This window comes from Meles meles, chromosome 4, assembly GCF_922984935.1.
Source record: "Meles meles chromosome 4, mMelMel3.1 paternal haplotype, whole genome shotgun sequence".
Classification (NCBI taxonomy): Eukaryota; Metazoa; Chordata; class Mammalia; order Carnivora; family Mustelidae; genus Meles; species Meles meles.
Genome location: NC_060069.1, coordinates 138,152,299 through 138,166,504, shown reverse-complemented (window position 1 = coordinate 138,166,504; position 14,206 = coordinate 138,152,299). Strand labels below are relative to the sequence as shown.

Below are 14,206 nucleotides of genomic sequence, written 5' to 3'. Positions count from 1 at the left end.
AAATAGCAAAGGGGGGAGTTACTTCACTTTAATGTGTTTGAATATTAAGCAAAGAAAAAAAATTCAAACTTTTCTTTAAAAAAATCAACTTTTTATTAACCATAACTTTCCCCAAGTCCGCCGTATCAAAATGTGCATATAAAAATCTATAGTTTATTAGTAGTACTAATTGAAAATGTAGATAAAATAAAACATCTTTTAGCCATCAAAGTTGCTATAGATAGGATTTTCCTAAGAATTTAGCCTGTATCAATTTTGATATGGCATCTGACTTACATTCCTAATGCCACTGCATAAAGCAGAAATGTTCTTACATTTCTATTCTTGTGTTTTTTTCCAACATATGAGGAAGTCTTTAATAGATGTCTGAAATAAAGCCAAATAGTACAGTACTTCATTCAGATTCTTCAGTAGTCCTTCATATTTATACCACCGTAATGCCATCAGTCTTGTAAGCATACTTGAACTACAAAAAGAGAGAAAGAGATGTAAGAATTTGGATTTTTCCCCCCATATCAAATTTTTTAAAAAAGAAGATACTTTTTCCTGTTACCCATATCTTTATTCTAGTCATAAGTTATTTGACTTGTCAGAAAAATCACAGCTCCCTAATAAGTCATTAGAAGGCCTTGGCTATTCCAAATATTTCTGTTGTCATTTTTTCTGATAAATTCTATTTATAGAGTACCAGAGAAGTGCACAAATCATAAGGATGCATATAGCCCAAAGGTTTGAGAATATGTGGAATTTAAATTTGCAACCTCAGTAAGAAACTTTTTAAACCTTAAAGACTTTTTTCTAGTTTTAATAATTTTTTTCTAGTTTTAATATCTTTGATAAACTACATGTATCTTTTAATATATTTCAAACCATGATAATCCTTTTTCTTGAAATATATAATGAATGTCTATCCAAACAAGCATATTTTTCTAGGGGTAACTGGCATCACAGGAAGATTAGTTTTATTTAAGTTTGAAAATGTTTTTAACATGTTGAGAGTTTTGTGTAATGACAGATTGTGTGCAGTTGTAAAGGTGGCAGGTTTCAAGTATTTTTATCATGGAGTCAGCATTTGTTCTTTTAGTTTGCTCATGTTGTAGTTAGAAGCTTGTTGGAAAAATTAGAAGCATAATAGCCATACTGTCAAGAAGGGAAGTATTTTTGGCACACATCTAGTAACCAGATTTTTCTTTCCACATTTGATTACTATAAAACCTAAATCTCTTATTCAGTAGTGCTGACAGCTAAATGGCTGAGTGCCTTGGGAAAAAGACTAATTTCACATTTGACTGTGTATTAGACATATTTCCTTTAGATTTTGCCCTTTGATTGACTATCCAGCCTTCCACCTTGTTAGAAAAGTTATTTAAAGCAAAAGAAAACTCATTGATACAGCTTTTCCAATCCATCTTTCTATCAGTCCTAAATTAAGTCTAGTAAGCATGGGGTACAATTTTGCCAAACTTTTTTTTAAGGTTTTATTTATTCATTTGAAAGAGGGAGACACAGTGAGAGAGGGAACACAAGCAGGGGGAGTGGAAGAGGGAGAAGCAGGCTTCCTGCCGAGCAGGAAGCCTGATATGGGGCTCCATCTCAGGACCCTGGGATCATGACCTGAGCCAAAGGCAGATGGTTAATGACTGAGCCACCCAGGCGCCCCATTTGTCAAAAAAACTTTTTTTTTTTTTTAAGATTTTATTTATTTATTTGACAAAGAGAGATCACAAGTAGACAGAGAGGCAGGCAGAGAGAGGGAAGCAGGCTCACTGCTGAGCAGAGAGCCCGATGCGGGACTCGATCCCAGGACCCTGAGATCATGACCTGAGCCGAAGGCAGCGGCTTAACCCACTGAGCCACCCAGGCGCCCCATTTGTCAAACTCTTAATGGTATTTAGGATTCTAGGACATCTCCAAGTCTGTCTCCCTTAGACAATGTAGGGCTGCTCTAATGAAGACAATATTGCTGCATAATTTCAGGTTCCTTTTCAGGCTATTTCAAACAGAACTGATTTTTGACTGAATGATGATAATTTGTTTTAATTCTCCATCTTATATTTGTGGTATAACTGCAAAGCTCTGAATTCAGAGATTAAACTTGGACATGAAAATTTTAATAGTTAAGAAATACAAATGCTTTTTGGTAAGTTCTATCATATCAATACTAAAGTGCTTATTTCCAGTTTTTCAGTGTAATATTTATCTTAATATATTTAACTTTTAAGCAAACTTAATGATTTCAATCTAAGATTAATAAAGTATTTATGTTGATTTCTACTCAACTATCACTGTGAAAGTGATTTCTTATTTGATGATTGGAAAGAAGCAAAACTTAAACACTACCATGTGTTTACATTTCCTTTGCCAGAGCAGCCATTCTGTCCATTTTACAGGTAACATTATGTAAGTTATAAAAATTTTCACATCTATGTGCCAATAACTTATTTAATCCTCATAACCCCATGAGGTAGGTACCATTATTACCCCAATTTAGGTAAGGACTCTCAGAGGAGTTTAAAAAGAAATGAAATCTTGACTCAAACCAACCTGGGTTTTGTAAAGCCCATGGTTGATGGTACGTTGGTTCAGTTCATTACTTAAAATACTGTGAGGGGGTTTAGTATCAAGCCAAGATTTGAAAAAGAGTAACATGCAAAGATTAGATTAAACAAGTAAGGACACAAGACATTAAAATATCTGCTGATTAACAATAAAGCCTTGACAAAGTTCTTTTTACAAACTATTCAGATGTTTCTGAAAAGGGACTAATAACGTTTTATTTGCTTGAACTATAAATCAATTTGCAGTAGTAAATACAGCGCACTTGACAGGACTGAGATGACAAAATGAACTGTACCAACGATAGGTCCAGGGGAAAGATCACACATAGAGAAGTAATGGTATTATTAAGGCCCAAGTTAATCACAGTTAAAGCCTGTGATAAACTTCTTTTAGTTATCAAGTATTTGGTGAGTTAACATGGAATTCAGTGTTCTCATAATACTCTCTGGAGTCTGCATTCCAGTTGTGAAAGGCAGTAATACTGAGGTCTGAAGGGAAACACAATATCCCTACAATTACTGATGGAACATCGGCTTATTATACTGGGACATTGTCATGCAAGCACTAATTCAAGAAAAGGCTAAGGTGATTCCTGTTAAAAATGTACACACTTTATTCACCACAGAAAGTATGGTCTGTTTCCCAAATTACAGCATTAGGCACCTTCCAGATTCCTTTGTTCTTTCACATAATTTAAAGGATAACATATGGAATGACATGAAAACCCCATCAAATCCGTGTCAGAAGCAAATTCACCATTAGTACTTGTAGCAAATACACCACTGCAATTAGGGTGGTTTGATGTTTTTCCTTAAAGCACATGATCAACACAGATAGAAGTACTAAACTTCATTGTTTTTACCCTCAAAGGAGTGACTTGTTACAGAAATAACTCCCATAAGTTAGTAATTGGAGCCTTGCTTAAATTTCACAGGTCTTGAAAATGCCAAGGATTAGATGTAGACATCCATAACTTGGCTTTTAAGTGCCACCATTTTTGAAGGGCAGTTAAAAATGTAAATGTGCGTACCTTTTGACCAAGAAACTGTACTTCTAGGAATCTGTCTTCAGAAATACTCAAACAAGGGGGCCATGACTTATGTAAAAGTATTTATTGCAAAATTGTGAGTGGCCAAAACAACGAAACTCCAAGCAACCAACAAGTAAACAGTTAAGTAAAATCTGAACATCTACTCAAGAAAATACTGTGGAAAATACCATGTAGCTACTAAAAAAAAATTGTAATGACAGAGAATAAAATTGAAAATGGGAAATAAATGCAAGTTGGAGAAGAAAAATAGTTCTATGATGGTGCCAAAAACTATCTAGAAAAAAATACCAAATTGACAGTAGCTAGTGATCTCAGAGGCAGGGCAAAGGGTCAGATACAGAGAACTTTATTTTTCTAGGTTGTACATTTCAGTTTTTAGACTTTTATACTGAGGGTGCCCGGCTGGCTCAGTAGGTTAAAGCCTCTGCCTTCCGCTCAGGTCATGGTCCCAGGGTCCTGAGATTGAGTCCCACATCCGGCTCTATGCTCAGCAGGGAACCTGCTTCCCCCCCCCCGCCCCCCCCCCCCCCCCCCCCGCCTACCTCTCTGCCTACTTGTGATCTGTCAGTCAAATAAAATAAATAAAATCTTTTTTTTAAAAAAAGGCTTTATACTGAGCACTATTATTTTGTAACTAGAGAGGCAGAGCGACAAAACATTTTTTATGAGTACTTAATTTAAGACAAGTTTGGTGGATTTATTTTTAGCAAATACAAATATATCATTGATAACCAAATTGCATGTATGTTTCATGGGCAGTCTATTACATTTCTGAATTAAAGGATTGCAGTGTGGTTAAAAATTTTGTTTGTTGATCATACTGTGTCTATTTTGGAAATATTCCAAAATAATAAATGCATGTAATAGAGTGGTAGTTTTATATACTTTTCCTCCACTGTTCCCAGTATATGTAACTAATACTAATTTCATAAGAAAAATTTTAAATACTGCTTTGTCGGAGAGAACCTCTATAAGAAACAGTACTAAATACCTGGAAATTAACAACAGAAAGGAGTGAGTCAGTCAAATGGAGAAGAATTTATAAAAATTTACAAAAAGAAAACCAATGAGAAGAATATGCTGTATTTCTAAATTGACTCAACATTATGGAAACTTCACTTTTCAAGTTAATATGTAAAGTCAATATAAATCATAATTAAAAGTCTGATAAAATTGTAATCAAACATGAAACCCTGATTTTAAGTTTACAAAGAAGAATAATTCTCAAAAATAGCCAAGAATTATTTTTTTAAAGAACAATGGACAGGGAGTATTCAATTTTTTCTTTTACATGATTTCTCAATATATACTCAAAAGTATAAGACTGAACAATGAACCGTGAAACAGAATTATAAGAGCACAACCAGGAACAAAAGTTTAATATATGGTGAATGTGACTTTTCAAATTGAAAATAATTCACTAATACAAAATTAATAGTGAACTATTTGGCTATGCATTAAAAAAATTTTTTTAAGTCAAAAGTTTTCTATTTATTTATTTATTTTCAAAGATTTTGTTTATTTGAGAGAGGGACAGAGCACATGAGCAGGACAGAGGGCGAGGGACAAGCAGACTCATGGTGGAGCAGGAAGCCAGACACAGGGCTAGATCCCAAGATCCTGGGATCAGGACCTGAGCTGAAGGCGGAGGCTTAACTGACTGAGTCACCCAGGCACCCCAAAGTTTTTTTTTTTTTTTTAAATAATCTCCACACCCATGGGGCTCAAACTCACAACCCAGGATCAAGAGTCACATGTTTTTCTGACTGAGCCAGCCAGACACCAATGTATGCATTTTTTAAAAACTAAATTCCTACCCTAAGCTATAAAAATACAGTCCAGATAGGTTAAAATGTTAATTATGAAACTGTAAAAGTAGTAATATAAAATATAAAGGGAGATATTTACTAATTTTAGCTTAGGAAACTTTCCCCAATTTTAACAGGAACGTTGGTGATTTGGAATTAAAAAGTAAGCTGCATATAAAAGGCATCATAAAACTAAAAGTAACTCCAAAGAGAAAATTTCCATAGCATGTTTATTTTTCTTTATATTTTTAAAGATTTTATTTACTTGACATAGAGAGAGATCACAAGTAGGCAGAGGCAGGGGGGTAGCAGGGGGAGGGGGGGCGGGAAGCAGGCTCCCTGCTGTGCAGAAAGCCCCATGCGGGGCTGGATCTCAGGACCCTGGGGTCATGACCTGAGTCGAAGGCAGAGGCTTAACCCACTGAGCCACCCAGGCGCCCCCTAGAGCACGTTTAAAAGAAAATGAATTACTACTCTGAGAATATGAAAAGCTCCTACATGTAATTAATTAATGAATTTTTAAAAAGATTTTATTTATTTGAGAGGGAGAGAATGAGAGAGAGAGAGAGAGAGAGAGCATGAGAAGGGGAAGGTCAGAGGGAGAGGCAGACTCCCTGTGAGCAGGGAGCCTGATGGGGGACTCCATCCCAGGGCTCCAGGATCACGACCTGAGCCGAAGTCCCCCAACCAACTGAGCCACTCAGGTACCCCTACATATAATTATTTAGCAGAGCTAAATAAATGTAAAGAGATGCAAATGGCTAAAAACAGAAAATGTGCTAATGGAACACTAATGACAAGGGAAACGTAAGTTGAATCCATGAAATACCATTTTTCGTCTATCACGTTGACAAACACAGGAAAGACTGTGGTTTGCATTCTTTGTAGAAGACAATTTGATACTGTCAATGGTTTTTAATGCATATATTCTCTTAACCCCATAATTCAAACTCTACATACCTAGAAGATAACCTATGGAAATACTTTTGCAAATGTATAAAAATGTACAATTGATGCAGCAAGCAGCGTTTGCCATAATAAAAAAAGATCATAGTTCATACTACGTAAGAACATGTGACCAGTAAGAGAACGATTTGTGTCTACTCGTGGGAAGATGCTCACCATATTGTCTGACAGGTACTACCAGTCCATTCTAAGATAAACCTACGTATGTTTTACTCTTCTCATCTTACACATGAGGAAACTGTCTTGAGAGTATTCCAGTATGTTGCCCCAGGTGACCTAAATTGTCAGGGCTTCAAATCCTGGTAGTATAACTCCAGGACACATGTTGGGAAAATAGACTAGGTTGTTAAGAATAGTATGTGAGCATTATTTGTCATTTAGAAAGCAACTGAATAGACATTTTGGTGTTATTTTCTTAGACTGATTTGAATGAAAAAGAAAAACTACCTTATTAAAGTTATTGGCCACAAGAGGGCATCAGATATTCTTTTCCAACTTCGAAGTGGAAGGCTGTATTCGTAGTTCATCTCCCTTTTCCATGAAAAGCTCTACTGCCTAGTTTTGTTTTTTAATTATTATAAGTTTTTAATTATTTTAAACTTTTTAAGTTTTTTCAAGTTAAACCACTGTTTTTCCTATGGATCCTCATGTAGAATTGTCATTGCTAATGGGGACTTCTAAGTATGACACTTATTCATACATTTCTTTATTAGAATTATTTTTCTGTTAACAAAAGTAATATACATTTAAGAAAAAAAAACCTAAAAGCACAGAGAAACAGCATGAATCACCTATAATCCTCCCACAGAGTTAACCAATATTAATATTTTAATAGATGGGGATGTTTTAAAAAAGGAGCTTTTACTTTGTATATTCCAATACTGTTGTATTGTATCATTTTATGGTCACACAATTTGAAAATACGAAACATTTCTTATGTATTTTTTTTTAAAGATTTTATTTATTTATTTGACAGATAGAGATCACAAGTAGGGAGAGAGGCAGGCAGAGAGAGAGAGAGGAGGAAGCAGGCTCCCTGCCAAGCAGAAAGCCCGATGCGGGGCTCGATCCCAGGACCCTGGGATCATGACCTTCACTGAGCCACCCAGGCGCCCCTATGTATTTTTTTTTCTAAAACGTTATTTTTAGTGGTTTCATGGCATTCACATGTATGTGACTCAACCGATCTTTATCATTAGATGTTAAACTACAGATCTCTTTTGGAAATGTCTTCAGTCATATATCTAAATATATACCAGCTTTGTTGGAGTGGGCTTTGGTGTAGCAGAGTATTCCTTTCAAGTTTAGGAATAAATGGACAAGTTGAAGGGCACCTGCCTGGCTCAATTGGTGGATCCTGCGACTCTTATCTCCAGGTGCTGAGTTCAAACCCCACCTTTGGCCTAGAGCTTAATTTGATCATGTGCCAGAACTGCTAACTTTCTGAATTCATATAGGAAATGGATAGATGATTTTTAGAGTTAATAAGTAATAAGCCTGTGATTGTTTCGCTAAATTCAGTAGAAAAAAAATTGTTTTTGCATCTTATATATCATCCATCAAGCACTTCTACTAAAGAAGTGAAATTAAATTTACTGATTAAAAATGAAAGTATTTAAAATTCTTGAAACTTATCTAAAATTACTGGAACATGAAAAATGTGAAATTTAGTTTTGTCACCTAAGTGAAATCTATTTCATGTTTCCCAGGGATAAGACAGACCATGTTTAAAATCTGATATTGAGAGTAACAGTTAAAAAATTTTGAAGATACCGTTTGTGATGCTTGATACTGTGAAATCTGAGAGGGAATACACAAAAAGTTAAAATACAGGATCTGACAGGGATTTGGCATTCAGATTTACAACAAAATCTCTCTCCCTTGACACAATTAGGAGTGCCAATCAAAAAGTTTTAAGTGGAAAACCATTAAAAATAGTGTATCCTTTATATATTTTAAAATGCTTAAAATATGTCAATATACTTTGTCACCAAATTTATGTAGTTAGGAATTTTTCTTAGAATATCGGTCTGTTGGGCATCCGATGGCTCAGTGGGTTAAGCATCTGACTTCCACTCAGGTCATGATCCGAGTCCTGCAATGGAGCCCCCCATTCCTCCACCCTTCCACCCCCTACCCCCCCGTTGGACTCCCTGCTCAGTAGGGAGCCTGCTTCTCCCTCTCTGTCTGCACCTCCCCCTCCAGCCCCACCCCCCACTCATGCTCTCTTTCAAATACAATCTTTTTTTTTTTTTTTTTAAAGATTTATTTATTTGACAGAGAGAGATCACGAGTAAGCAGAGAGGCAGGCAGAGAGAGGAGGAAGCAGGCTCCCCGCTGAGCAGAGAGCCCAATGCGGGGCTCGATCCCAGGACCCTGAGATCATGATCTGAGCTGAAGGCAGAGGCTTAACCCACTGAGCCACCCAGGTGCTCCTTTCAAATACAATCTTAAAAAAATATTTACATGGGTCTATCGCTAGGAGTTATGTTTTCTTTCTCCTATAACCTACATCTATAATATACTGACCCTAATTGAAAGTCTAGTTTCTCTGTAGTTGAAAGAAAACATAGTTTGAAGCTATGTGCCAACAGAATCATTTCCTTAAATAAGTTGTCTCCACCATATCTGGTACAGCTGATATGTACAATTTACTTCAATTATGCAATCAGCAATGTAACATTAGCATAAACGGGCTTGTTACGAACAATGCGTGCTTCAGTCGTAACCCCCAGAGGGAGCTTCACTCCATCTGGAAGAAGAGTGCATCTGTTAATGCTCAGTGTGCCCAGGGCCCTGGGCACCTGCCCTGAGATCCATGTTTAGGAAGGGACAGAAAGGCTCGTTAGGCCAGAGTCTGCTCTTTGCCACTGGCCTTCTGCCTGCTTGATGTTGCTGGGAGCAGTGAGTAATGAGAGAGAGACGCACACTCTTCTTTTTTCTTTCCTTTCAGATGGTTCTCACAGGGCCCAGATTGCCAAGCACCGGAGGTTCTTAGAAAAATACTAGACCAGGAGTCAGGAGACCTGGATTTCGTTTCTACCTATGTGACTTGGGGGAACTGAAACCTTTCTGAATCTCGGTTTTTTCATAAAATAATGCTGAACTAGATAATATAGCCTATGGACATTTTGGGTTGTTTTGTTTTTACAAAACAAACTGCCATGTCAATTAACTAAATCACAAATCTTTTGCCCATATTGCAAAAAGTTTAAATCAAACCTACATAAACATGCTACCAGCCCTGTTGGCTACTATCCAGTGTATATCTCTACCCCATCCTGGGCATAGCACATAGTATCTTTAAATTGGCAAAGTAGATTATTTTCCATGTAATTATTTTACTTTGTGTTCTGTGTTTCTGTGAACACATAAAACATCCCATTCTTGTTAGATCAAAAGACTAGTGGAGGCCGAATGTCAGAGGACTGCGATTTTTCCAACAGGTTCTGGGGTCAATCATTGGGATCTTCTATAACCACACTTTCCTCTTAGACTTGCCAGGTCAGGGACGCCTGGGTGGCTCAGTTAAGGGTCTGACTCTTGATTTCTGTTCAGGTCATGACCTCAGGGTTGTGAGGTTGAGCTGCGTATCAGGCTTCCTGCTTCCTCTACTCTCCCCACCTCGTGCTCTCTCTAAAATGAATACATAAATCTTAAAAAAGAAAATTGCAAGGTCATTCTACTGTTCCCTAGAAATGTTCTCACTGTTGACAGTTCTGGGACTACGTGAGAGGGAAAATGTCCTACTTAGCAACATTAAAAGAGCACAGTGCCAGCAGCCAACATTCAACTTGGAATAGTGACAGCTGACCTAACCCAGGGCCTAGACAACTCTTCTTTCCAAGTGCCAGATAACTCATTTTCTTCATGAATGTAGTTTTGTGCTGACTCCATGAAACTGCTGTGAGCCCAAACACCAGCAACTCGAAGAAACACAGATAAACTGAGAAAAAAACACACTGTGATGGAGTATGTGTGGCAATGACTTGATGCCAACACACCCAGAACTGCTGTAATTATCCTCATCAACAGAGATTACCGAGAATCTATGTGTTGATCATTTGGAGGTAAAGATGTTCCACCTCTGAAAGGCCTGACATCTGCTTAAGGAGAGGAGATAAATGTGGAAAGACAAGTGACCCTTGGCTTAGGGAGAAGTCAGGTTGAATCAGAAGAATGGTTCAGGGAGGATGGTTTAGGAAGGGTTAGGATTACATGATCAGAAAAGGGTAAGACCGGGGCGCCTGGGTGGCTCAGTGGATTAAGCCGCTGCCTTCGGCTCAGGTCATGATCTCAGGGTCCTGGGATCGAGCCCCGCATCAGGCTCTCTGCTCCACAGGGAGCCTGCTTCCTCCTCTCTCTCTGCCTGCCTCTCTGCCTGCTTGTGATCTCTCTCTCCGTCAAATAAATAAATAAAATCTTTAAAAAAAAAAAAAAAAAAAAAAAAAGAAAAGGGTAAGACCATAAACAGAGTGAAAGACAAAGGGTAACCTGGCCCCCGCCCCCCCCAAAATCGTATCATCAAGGGCTAATTTTATTAATATTTAATGTTTAAGAACTCTGCCAAATTAGCAAAATAATACAAAAGAAAAATGAGCAAAGCATATGAACACAGTTCTACAAAGTACAGAGGGCTTTTAAACATAGGAAAAGATAATCACGTGCATAAATAGAAATAAAATTTTAAAGCATGAGATAACTTTCTTCTCAGAAATCGGGAAGATCAAAAAATTAGATTAAGAGTATGAGCGAGGATTTGGGCCAAGATAAGCACTCTCATTTGTTGCAAGCATAAGCCGCTGTAACAAGAAGGTATTTTAGTAATAGCTAACAGAATATTTTTTACTCAGCATCTCCTCCTCTAGACATTTACCTTAAGGATAGAGTCATACACTGCAAAACAATGTATATATAAATATACTGCTTATAATTTTACTCCTTATATCAAAAGGATGGTATCAATTTAAATAGTCCTCAGTTGGAGACTGGTTAAGTTACACTGTATCACTATGATGCAACATACAGTTTTGAAGATGAGGGTTCTAGGTTGGTAGATACACAAAAGATAAGAGAGGCAGAATAATCTGAGAGGATCTATTAAATTAAAAATTTCATGTAGGGGCACCTGGGCAGCTGGTTGGGTGGTTGCCTTCGGCTCACATCAAGATCTCAGGGTCCTGGGATCAAGAGCCCTTCGTGGGGCTCCCTGCTCAGTGGGGAGTCTGCTTCTCCCTCTCCTCCCTGTTCCTGCTCTCTCTCTCTCTCTCGCTATCTCTGACTATGTCAAATAAATAAAATCTTTAAAAAATAAAATAAAAATTTCATATAAAACTTTATTTAAAAAGCAAATCAATGTATGCAAGTGTAAGCACAGAAGTATGGCAGTAGAAGGCCAGTTGTGAAAGTCTAAAATCAGGCTGGAGTTTGAACTTTGAAGTTAGAGGTTGTCCAGGAAAGCTTTGGAGCAAGAGAGTGAGCCAAAATGCTTTAAGAAATTTCACCTAGACATGAAGAGTTTTAATCAACTCTCGTCTAGATCATGGGTGAGTGTAGAGCCACGACCATGAATCTGCTTCCACAATAACGTAGATTCTCCACGCACCCCTACTCCCCGCCCGGTCCCCTGCCAAAGTGGTCCATATCACCTCCTCACGTCTTCCTGAGGTTAAAAACTATTTCTCCAGAAAAACAGTATCATCTTGTCAGCAAGACTCATAAGAAAAGCCAAATCCGTAACCACGTCATCAACTACTTTCTCCCGTGACAAAAAAACAGAAACAAAACCAAGATATGAGGTTAATAGCGCATGTGGTCACTCCATATTTGATACAGACACATATCTGTATACATATTTGAAATAGTACACTTCTGGGGGAAGTGAGGGGGGAGATGGACAAGCATTAAATAATGCTGACACGGTTATTTAGGTGCTGATATTTCTATTATGCCACTAAAAATTAAGCAAAGAAACTGGGCATGTGTTCCACGCCCACTTTCACTATTTCATTTGTTCTTCTTTATAATTTCCAATCATTATTACTGATGTCGGTTGAATTGTGTGCCCTCAAAACTAGGTTGCAGTCCTAGTCCACAGCACCCTAGAATATAACTTTATTTGGAAATAGATCCTTGTAGTTACAGTTAGTTAAAATCAGGTCAACAGGGTGGGCATAGAGGAAAGGATGTAAAGAGACACAAAGAGAAGACAGCCAAAGTTTGTCCTTACAAACTAAGGACAGTGACCTGGACAGATCTTCCCCTGAAAGCAAAAGAGGTCAGTCTTGCCAATGCCCAAATCTCAGACATCTAGCCTCCAGGATGTGAGACAATAAATTTGTTTAACCCAGTCTGTGCCACTTTGTTATGGGCAGCCCTAACAAACTAATACATACACAGAAATGAATGATAAATGACTAGTCATTTCAGAGGACTATTTTAAAAGACCTGAAGGGTTGACATTCTTTTTGGGGGGGGGGGGGATGGGGTCTTAAAATCTTCTAAGAAATGGTAACTTAGTTATCTAAGTAGATCTCCCTGAATTCGGATACCAAGAAATATTAGTATACCACAAGTAGGCAATGATAATAAGCATGTAAGTTTTTTGGCCTCTCTAAAGGCACACTCCAATATTTCTGGAAGTTTGTGAAACCCAGGAAAAAAACCATACCACCATTAATGACTTAGCATGGAAACCAGTCATCTGCAAAGGGTTTCCTGACAATTCAGAGGTTCCCATAAGTAATCATCAAAATAACCTTGGAGAGAAAACGGTCACTAACTTCATTCCAGACTACTCAGCATCTCTCAGCAGGGTTTTACAAGTTTCCTTCTAAAATGCTTCTCTACTTCTCCAGGTTTGCTCCTATTCTATCAGGTCACCCCCTTCTGTGTTTGTGCAAGTTAACTTTTTAAAAAGATTTTATTTATTTCCTAGAGTGGGAGGAGCAGGGGAGGGGGGAGAGAGAATCTGAAGCAGACTCTGCACTGAGCACAGAGCCTGACACCGGGCTCGATCCCACAACAGCTGTGAGATCATGACCTGAGCCGAAACCAAGAGTCTGACATGTAACCAACAGAGCCACTCAGGCACCCCCGTGCAAGGTAACTTTTTGAGTCGCGTGCACTTTCCTCTCCCCAAACATACTCACTCCACCTTTCTCTCCAGACATGGTCTTTTTGGAAGCGACCAGGGCAGCTGTCTTGTGGAACGTAGGATCAATGCAGACTTGCCCCAGGGCTCAGTTTCCTTTTTAAAAATTCACTCAACATTTATTGAGCAATATGCAAGTGAAAGTTAGGCACTGAGGAGAGGGGAGTAAATCCACTTCAAACTTGTGAAGGGGCATATTAAGCAGGTTAAACAACTGGAATGCAAAGGATTTGGGCCCTAAAAGACTTTACTGGGTATGTTGAGGGCCCATATGCACCCCTAATTTATAAGTGAGGGGCAGGGGTGGAAATCAGGAAAAACGACTGAACTTACACTTGCAGGGCAGGTAAGCAAGGTGGGGCTGTTCTCTGGCTTAACAAATTACACACTCACAAAGGTATGAAACTGTGGCCCCTTAGCTATCGAGCATGGCTACGGCATAAAGGCACACCTGAAGGCATGGAGAAAATAAAACACAGAGACATGGAATGGACCTGGAAAGATCTTTCATATCAGGTCAAGAGGATTGGTTTTTACTTCTAATTTCCTGCATCTTCTCCCCCCTTTCTCATTCTCCATTAGTTGGAATTTTCACAGCTCACTAGTGAAACGAGAAGCAAACTGATGCATCAAGGACCTTTTCCTGAAATTTACTTCTTGGTTCTTCAA

General features: G+C 38.1%; 1 protein-coding gene across 2 annotated transcripts in view; it reads right to left on the bottom strand.

Moving 5' to 3' along the window:
* Positions 1-105: 105 nt before the first annotated feature.
* The window catches only part of CXADR (CXADR Ig-like cell adhesion molecule), a 55,789-nt gene continuing 41,688 nt past the window's right edge, over positions 106-14,206 (bottom strand). For both annotated transcript variants that reach the window (XM_046001463.1, XM_046001464.1), the window contains exon 8: positions 106-466. In XM_046001463.1, coding sequence (XP_045857419.1) covers positions 425-466 — 42 coding nt within the window. In that variant the 3' untranslated portion in view covers positions 106-424. The remainder of the gene's footprint in view (positions 467-14,206) is intronic.